General features: G+C 50.6%; 1 protein-coding gene and 1 long non-coding RNA gene across 2 annotated transcripts; one reads left to right on the top strand and one right to left on the bottom strand.

The window, feature by feature from the left end:
• Positions 1 to 1,102: 1,102 nt before the first annotated feature.
• On the bottom strand, positions 1,103 to 2,938 carry LOC123590244. The gene is made up of 2 exons (XR_006708682.1): positions 2,332 to 2,938; positions 1,103 to 1,569 (listed from the first exon to the last, which is right to left on the bottom strand). It is a non-coding gene; the product is annotated as an uncharacterized LOC123590244 (long non-coding RNA).
• An 830-nt stretch (positions 2,939 to 3,768) lies between these two features.
• DUSP6 (dual specificity phosphatase 6) lies at positions 3,769 to 8,375 on the top strand. Its single transcript, XM_045463162.1, has 3 exons — positions 3,769 to 4,643; positions 5,279 to 5,716; positions 6,850 to 8,375. Exons 1-3 carry the CDS (start codon positions 4,244 to 4,246, stop codon positions 7,155 to 7,157), a joined length of 1,146 nt encoding a protein of 381 aa, XP_045319118.1. The 5' UTR covers positions 3,769 to 4,243; the 3' UTR covers positions 7,158 to 8,375.
• Positions 8,376 to 8,873: the final 498 nt, after the last annotated feature.

The raw sequence follows: 8,873 nt of genomic DNA, 5'->3' as shown, positions 1-8,873 counted from the left end.
TGTTTATTGTCTGTCTTCAACAGAATGTAAGCTTGGAGTGGGGGAAGGGTAGGTATTCTTGCCCACTTTATTCCCTGATTTCCTGGAGCCCAGAATAAAGGAGTGAATGAGTGAATAAACAAATGAATGAACGAATGAATGGAGGCCAGTGAGGCTAAGTGACTTTCTCCTATCAAACTACTCCTGAGTAACAGAGCTAAGGTTTGAACCCAGGCCCACGTGCAGTGCTGACACACTAGATTAGTAATGGCAGTTGTCAGGATTAGAATCTAAGACAAATTCGGAGGAAGAAAGATATGCAGCATTTAGTGCACGGCTGACTAATGAAGAGGTGTGTGCAAAGAAGATAACCAGATATAAAACGGCAGGGAAATAAGTCTAACTTTTGATCTTTGACATTGATGGGGAGGGTGCAACAGACTATGTGAAGCTGAAAAGGCCTGGTGGTCAAAATTCAAAACGTAGAACTCAATCCTTCAAATTTTGGCAGGGAACAGCGTAGTGCGTGGTCTCCATCATACCCTGTAAGATGCATATGTGCTAATCCTTAATAGTCTGACCTCAAATCCTGACCCCACTGTTTGTTACTATGTGACCTCGTGCAAATTCCTTAAGCGCTGTGAATGGGGATGATTTTCATGGGGTTTTCTGGAAACTGACCAAAATCATGCATGTAAACACAGAAATCAAAACCAAGCCTTCCACGTAGTAAATGTGCAATCTACATGTTGTTTCTATTTTATCATTTTGGTGTGGCTGGAGAAGAGGGTGTTTAATAGGGGACCAGTTAGGCAGAAGTTAGAAAGGTAGCGGGGTACTTTGTGTTAGCCTTCTTAAAGGATTTTGACACTGGTCTGTAACAGCACCTGCTTTGTTTGACAGCTGAATTGGGATGGATTAAACTGCCTGGGGCATTCCTCAGAGGGCTTTTCTGTAGACTGCCAAGCTCCAGGCAGGCTGTTAGGCAGGCCTCAAAGGGCATCTGGATGAAAAGGACTCAGACCATTGTGCAGGCTGGGAATTAAGAGCGATAAAAACATCAACAGCCAATAGCACATCACCATCATGCCAGGAAGCTTCACCCATTTAACCATCTCAGAGAACCTACGAAGTGGATATTTTTATTATCTTCATTATGCCACATGGAAGATGAGGTTTACAAAAGATGACTTAACCAAGGCCACGCGTTTAGGAAGTGATTGGGGCACAATTTCAACCCTGGCCACCACGCTTCAAAGACCCTTTACGCCCCTCTTCTTAGAACCGAGTGGTCCGAATGGCATTTTCTAGAAAGTGCTGAGAAGAACTGACATTCCGTTGATGTAGGATTCGGAAGCATAGGTCAAACTAAGCGTCTCTGTCTTCAGGTTTGAGAAGTGTTGCGGTTATCCTCCCAAATTCATGCCCAGGCAGTGCACTTTTACAATAGCGAAGTAACAACCGACTTCCCTCCCTGTCTCTTCTCTTGGAGATCCCAGGCTGAAAGATTTTACCCTTCGCAGTTCTACCGCAGAGCGTCTTGCCTCGCCCCCAGGACCCAGTGACTGGAACGTCTTGGGGTGGGAAGGCCTGTAACAGGTGGGGGTGGATCGGAGGCTTCAACTCCAGCGCAGGCCTCCTCCAGTTGGAACTAGATGATACCCAGTGAAATATGGGAATTTTGTTCCAAGGGATGCCCAAAAAAGGCGCGGGGAGAGCGCGCGGCAACCCCCACCTTCGTTGAACACGCTCCTCCAGGGGCGGCCTGCTTGCAGCACAGCTCCAAAATTGGCAACCTGGGCCTCGCAGCCGCCTTTTTTTAGCCTACATTCCCCAAACCAAGGAAGAGGCGGGTGACTAAAAATGCAAATCGGAGCCGGGGCGTCAGCAGGCAGGCCCGTGGGTGCGGGGCGTCTGGCTGGGGGAGACCCCGCGACCTCAGGTGCCCTCCACTATACTCGCGGTGGGCGCCGGGAGGGGCACTTGGGGAGGCACGCTCCCCTTCGAACCACTGCCCCCGCTTCCGCCTCCCGGGCGGCGGCGGGACTATGCGCGGCCTCTTTTCCGCCGGGGGTTAGGGAGGGGAGGCCGGATTAGGGCCCGCGCTTTCCGGCCGCAGGGCCCCCCTGCCCCCAGTGCCCGGCCGGCGGTACACAGGTGGTTTTCCGCTCGGGAGGGGCAGGCCGCGGTACTTTTGTATAACAATAGAGCTCTGCGCGCGGGGTCTGCGCCTCCTCGCCGCCGCGGCCCCCACCCGGCCACGCCTCCATCCGGCCCCCGGCCGGCCCGCCCTGCTCCCCGGCGCCGCGGCAGAAAGCAGCGAGCCCGCCTGGCCGGCACTTCCTCAGTTACCTGCTGGCCCTGCAGAGCGGCCGAGACGTTCCCTGCGACTCCCAGCCCTCCGTGGAGCAAGGGGTCCCGGCAGGCACTCCTCCTCGCCTCTTACCCACCCCCAGGCCGCGTCGGAACCCCAGAGGCCCGCTTTCGGCCCCCCACCCGACCTCAGGGTAGCCCAACGCCCAGCGCCAGCTGAGCCAGGAGGCGGGGGCGACCGGGTGCTGGCCAGGAGCGCAGCGCGCAGGCGCAGCTGGTGCTCGCTAGTGCCCTGCGACCCGCAGTGGAGGGGGTTGTCAGGGTGAGACCGAAGGCTCCCCTCTGAAAGGCCTCTCTAGTCTACCGTAGCTGATCGCGGAGCCTGCGCGGGCCCCCGCAGGCCTTGCGGTAGGACTTCCCCACGACACGCCGCTGGTGGGGACAGCCCGCCCGGCTCCGCGCGCCCAGAATGCACCTAGACCCGGCAACCGCGCCAGACCGGCTCCTCCGTCGGAAGCCGAGCTAGCTGCCCAGTAATGATTAACGAGCGCAACCCCCCAGCGCGCGGTGGGTGACCGCAGGAAGGGGGGGCGTGGTGGTAGGGCTTGGATCCCCGGAACAATGGCTCATAACGCCCCAGGCCGCTGGAGGGGAATAAAAGCATCGAACTGTCCAACCAGTTTGTTTCTGCAGGCTCCACTGTTTAAAAACAAAATAAAGTAATTTAAACGCTATTAAAAACAAACAAAAAAAACCCCCCATCAACCATCCTCCCTATTATCTGGACAACCAGGCACTTGTTTGTTTGCTTGCTTGAAAATGTTCCAACAAAATCCTAGTTTGTTTCGAAAGATGTTGGATTAGCATTTAACACCTCATCGGTCACTAAAGCCCAGGCAGTTCACCAGCCCCAACACAGCCTCAGCTAAAAGAACATCAGAGCAAACAGAGCTGGGCTTTTTAAACTGGCAAACAAATGCCACACACCGCCTAAAGAAGGGCGGAGGAGGGGGGTTCAGGCGAACTCCTGTCCAAATGAGTTTAAAGGGAATAAAAAGGAAAAAAAAGCACAAGTTTTCTTAAAGCTAGCTTGCGAATACAGGCGTCACGAACAAGGGCTTTTGTGCCTGCTAATTGCACCATTTGTGCGCAAAAGTTCCGACGCGAAGTGTGAACTCTCAACAGAAGGAAACATGAGACAACTGAACTGCCCTGGTTTATGTGCCCCGCTCCTCCTCCGCCGCCGCCTCCTCTTCTTTCTCCTTCCTCCCGCCGAGCCCGCTGTTGCAGCTTGTTTGCACTGGGGCTTATCCGGAGCGGAAATTCCTTTCCGTTTTTGTGAATGACAAACTCATTAACAATTCATCAACACAACCTGTTCCAGCCGGCCCGTCCCCACGGCAACAGCCCCTTCCGCAGCGCGCTCATTGGCTGGCCGGGAGAATGTATCCATTGAGACGCTCGCTGTTTGTATCCATTGAGGAGCTGCCTCGCGCAGGGGGTGTGCGAGGGTTGAGTCCAAGGGAGAGTGAGCAAATCGAGGTTTGAATAATCCGAGGAGAAAGACGCCTGGGCGGATTTGAGGTGCAGCCTTGAAGGGAGGGATTAGGAGCCGCTGGACTTTTTTTTTTTTTTTTTTTTTCCCCTCCCCTCTTAGTAGCAGGGAGTCCGAATTAATTGGATTTCATTCACTGGGGAGGAACAAAACTGTCTGGGCAGCTTCATTCAAAGAGATTCATTGACACCAAGAGCGAGCGGCTGCAGCGGGGTGCAGCGGGAACCGCCGGCTTCACTTCTGTCTCGCTTTTCCCAACCGCTAACACGGTCTGGGAAGGACGAGGTGGAATTAAACCCCGCTCAGAGAGCGGCAGCTTCGCGCAGAGCGCTCGGCCTATGCCTGCCCCGAGGGGCGTCTGGTAGGCACCCCGCCCTCTCCGGTAGCTCGACCCCCATGATAGATACGCTCAGACCCGTGCCCTTCGCGTCGGAAATGGCGATCAGCAAGACCGTGGCGTGGCTCAACGAGCAGTTGGAGCTGGGCAACGAGCGGCTGCTGCTGATGGACTGCCGGCCGCAGGAGCTGTATGAGTCGTCGCACATCGAGTCAGCCATCAACGTGGCCATCCCGGGTATCATGCTGCGGCGCCTGCAAAAGGGCAACCTGCCGGTGCGCGCGCTCTTCACCCGTGGCGAGGACCGGGACCGCTTCACCCGGCGCTGCGGCACCGACACCGTGGTGCTTTACGACGAGAGTAGCAGCGACTGGAACGAGAACACCGGCGGCGAGTCGGTGCTTGGATTGCTGCTCAAGAAGCTCAAGGACGAGGGCTGCCGTGCGTTCTACCTGGAAGGTACGCGCCGGGGGAGCCCCGCGCGCGGGGCCGGGTGGGGGTCGCGGGGCTGTGCGCTGCGGGCAGGGCACGAGGACTGCAAGTGGCCCTGCTGCGCTTGACTGGCGCTTCTGAGTCGCGCCGCGGGGTCGAGGGACAGCCGCCAGCTACCGGCTGCGAACCTCGAGCGTCCCGCACTCGCGAGCAGGCTGGCGCAGAATCCACCAGCTTCCGGCCACAGGCACGGGTTGTTTCTTTCTAACGATTCCTCCTGCCTACCGGGAGTCCCCTCCACCTGTCCCTGCTTTCTATCGTTCGATCTTGAATCGAGATTTGCAGGACAGGAGAGGTCATGGTGTGTGTGTGTGTGTGTGTGTGTGTGTGCGCGCAGATCGCACCTCCTGGTCCCTCAAAATATTTTTAAAAGTTGCCCTTTTATGCATCTCTGGATTTAAAAGAAGGGTTTCCAGGGAAGGCGGGCCTGTTCGTTCCACTCCCGAGGGTACACATTTAAGTGTCTTTCTGTTATAGTTGGGTCTGTGTGTAGGGGGTTCGTAGGGTGCTGGGGTGTTTCCTGCGCCCGGCCGCGGCTCTCACTAGCTGTGAAAACTACTACGGGATCTCAGGTTACACTATTGCCTTTCTCGTCCTGGCAGGTGGCTTCAGTAAGTTCCAAGCCGAGTTCGCCCTGCACTGCGAGACGAATCTAGACGGCTCATGTAGCAGCAGCTCGCCACCGTTGCCAGTGCTGGGGCTCGGAGGCCTGCGGATCAGCTCTGACTCCTCCTCGGACATTGAGTCTGACCTTGACCGAGACCCCAATAGTGCAACGGACTCGGATGGCAGCCCGCTGTCCAACAGCCAGCCTTCTTTCCCCGTGGAGATCTTGCCCTTCCTCTATTTGGGCTGTGCCAAGGACTCCACCAACCTGGACGTGTTGGAGGAGTTCGGCATCAAGTACATCTTGAACGTCACCCCCAATTTGCCGAATCTCTTTGAGAACGCAGGAGAGTTTAAATACAAGCAGATCCCCATCTCGGATCACTGGAGTCAAAACCTGTCCCAGTTTTTCCCTGAGGCCATTTCTTTCATAGGTGAGACTAATTAAGAGTCCTTCCTCAGACTTTTAAATGCAAAATTCCTAGCCATTCATAGAACTTAAGCTGTTAACCTTTCTTGCTGCTTGTTAGCATGTCTGATTGCAGGTCTCTAATGTTACAAGCAGGGAATTCTGGTTTATCTTCTTGCTGAAAGAAAGAAAAAGTGCCTTTTGACATGGCTGCAGACCACAGGTGTCTTTGAAATGGTGCTTTCTGACACTTTGAATTCAGTCATTTGAGAGCGGGCTGTGTATTATCGGGCAACAGAATTTTCTCACAGTCTTTGGACTCGGAAAAGGCTAGCTAGAAGTCCTCCCCATTGACAGGAATTTTAGCACTGCTTTATAATTTTAAAAGATCCGAGAGTTATTTTAGGACATCGGGTTAGTTGTTGGAAAGCCCTATGAATGCTAGATGTTGTAATTCAGTTGAATGTTACTGTGATACGGGTTCACAGTGAGACAGTGAGGGTAACCTGAGCCCAGCAGGAAGGACTGTGGGCTGGAAGCCTGGAGAAGCGAATCTCCAGGCATTGTAATGCATTTCCTATTACAAAGGAACTCATTTTCAGGCCATGTCGACATCCTGTTCCTCCTAATGGGCTGTCCCCTGTGACTTCCCTCTCTCTTTTAAAATGCCTGAATACCTCCATTGTTAGCTGCACAACAGTTGGAGAATAATTTAATAGACCCTTGCAGTCTGCTTGTCTGTATAAAAGGCATTCAAGACCATATTGCAGGGTTTCTGGTATTCACATGCTGAGGCAAAGAATGCACACATTAAGGATTTTTTGTTGTTGTTGTTGGCAGAAACTTAATACAAAAGCTCCCTTTTCAGAAAATATCTGAAATATGTAATTGTGCCCAGTGTACATGTTTTATCTCAATGATACATTTTCTGCTGCCTGCAGGGTCCAGCTGCCACACACGATTCTTTTTTCTTTCTTTCTTTCTTTCTTTCTTTCTTTCTTTCTTTCTTTCTTTCTTTCTTTCTTTCTTTCTTTCCTTCCTTCTTTCTTTCCTTCTTTCTTTTCTTTGTCTTTTCTTTTAACTCAGTTTTTAGGCTAATCATTCACAAAGCATGGTTTTCGGTCTACTGAAAGCTTGCCTTTCTTTTTGTGTTTACAGATGAAGCCCGGGGCAAAAACTGTGGCGTCTTGGTGCATTGCCTGGCTGGCATCAGCCGTTCGGTCACCGTAACTGTGGCTTATCTTATGCAGAAGCTCAATCTGTCAATGAACGATGCTTATGACATTGTCAAGATGAAGAAATCCAACATCTCGCCCAACTTCAACTTCATGGGCCAGCTGCTGGACTTCGAGAGGACGCTTGGACTCAGCAGCCCCTGTGACAATCGGGCCCCCACGCAGCAGCTCTATTTCACCACCCCCTCCAACCAGAACGTCTACCAGGCGGGCTCCCTGCAATCCACGTGAGAGGCCCCACATGCCTCACCGGATGTGTCCGTTCCTTTAGCCGTTTCTCTTGGCAGCATCAGCTGGGCTGCTTTCTTTGTATACGGCCGCAGGTGTCAGAATGACACCAGTTGTCTGTATTAGACGAGGTTCCCACGTGTGAAATTGGTTATTACCATGGGAGAGATTTGCTCCATTCTTGTTGGAAGAACAGAACATGCTGTATAGATACGGGCCATAGGTTCGCTCCACGCCCGTGTGTACAGCCTACCCAGGCAGGGACTGGAATTCTAGGGTCACCAGGTATATAGGGTAGGACCAAAGGGTAGGGGAGGAGCATGTGTTTAGGGCCTCGTATGACTGTTTCTTTTTGCGCCTGGAACTGATTACATACTGTCTTCAGTGAAGACGGATTCAATTTTGCATATAGAGGAGCCAAAGAGAGGTTTCAGCTCTGTATTTGTAGTATCAGTTTGCAAAAAAATATAAAAAATAAAATAAATAAATAAAGGTAATAATAAAACATATCTGATACTCCATTTGATTATTGTAAATATTTGATCTTAAATCACTTGACCGTGTTTGTTTGAATTGTGTTTGTTTTTTCTTTGATGGGTTTAAAAGAAATCATCCAAAGGGAGAGCAGTACGCCACTTCTTAAAACAGAAAAACCAGAAATGTTTGCTCTTTTCTAATCCAAAGGGTATATTTGCAGCATGCTCGACTTCACCAACTCTGAATCACGTTTTCATGGACACTGTTCTCACTGAGACCTTGTTATGGTGCAGCCTTTACTCTCTTTCATATATCTTCCTTGTGATTTTTTTCCCCTTCTTAATGTAGTTTGACTATGCCTTACCTTTGTAAATATTTTGGCTTGTGTTGTCTCAAAGGGGATATCTTGGAAAGACACCAAAATCATGGGCTCACTTTTTTTTTTTTTTTAAACTTCAGCTGTGCTAAACAGTATATTACCTCTGTACAAAATTCTTCAGGGAGTGTCACCTCAAATGCAATACTTTGGGTTGGTTTCTTTCCTTTTTTTTAAAAAAAAATTTGTATAAAACTGGAAGTGTGTGTGTGAGCTTGGGTACCCGGTTGATAGGTGAAGTGCATATGATTGTGGAAAGGGAGAGTCAAGTTGCCCCATTATGTTCATGGTGTAAAGTTTTGAGCTGAAATTTATTATAAGAATGTAAAACCTTAAATTATTAATAAATGACTATTTTGGCTATTGAATGTGTATTTTTTTTTTAAATCTCTCTTTAATTGTACCTACCTGTGAAGTGATACTTTTAAGGAATTTTTCAGCGGGGAAGTGAAATTGGCTTGTAAAGTACTACAGGAACAGCAGGGCAAAGTTCCCATCGCCTAAGCAATCCCAGGAATGTTTTTCAGGTGTAGTTTATGACATTAACCGCTTGCTTCAAATAAAGATGACATCATAGAATGAACTGGCTGTATGATGTGTTCTGACAACACTTTATGAATACAACTCTGGCTCATTTAAGAAAATAGGAATGCCCTCGAAAAATGAAGCCGTACAGCACACCTTGCTGAGGTATAAAGTTTGGCTATTCCTGAGTAGTCATAAAGAGGGGGTTCCGGAATAACAAGATAGTCACAGTGTTAACCTCTCTCCTTCCCTGTCAGGGCCTTCTACTCGATAATACACGTGCCTGGGAGAACTAGGGATAATTGTTGTGCCAGTTTGTTACTGGGGCACTTCTACCTGCA

Source organism: Leopardus geoffroyi, chromosome B4 (assembly GCF_018350155.1).
Source record: "Leopardus geoffroyi isolate Oge1 chromosome B4, O.geoffroyi_Oge1_pat1.0, whole genome shotgun sequence".
In the NCBI taxonomy this organism is placed as follows: Eukaryota; Metazoa; Chordata; class Mammalia; order Carnivora; family Felidae; genus Leopardus; species Leopardus geoffroyi.
Note: the sequence above shows the minus strand (reverse complement) of the source record. Positions and strands in the feature narration are given on the sequence as shown.

What these genes read in the sequence shown, in the direction of transcription:
- DUSP6 (XM_045463162.1), top strand. Translation starts at nt 4,244, where the DNA reads ATGATAGATACGCTCAGACCCGTGCCCTTCGCGTCGGAAATGGCGATC. An exon ending in CCGTGCGTTCTACCTGGAAG is followed by an intron (nt 4,644 to 5,278) that starts GTACGCGCCGGG and finishes TCGTCCTGGCAG; the next exon opens with GTGGCTTCAGTAAGTTCCAA. An exon ending in TGAGGCCATTTCTTTCATAG is followed by an intron (nt 5,717 to 6,849) that starts GTGAGACTAATT and finishes TTGTGTTTACAG; the next exon opens with ATGAAGCCCGGGGCAAAAAC.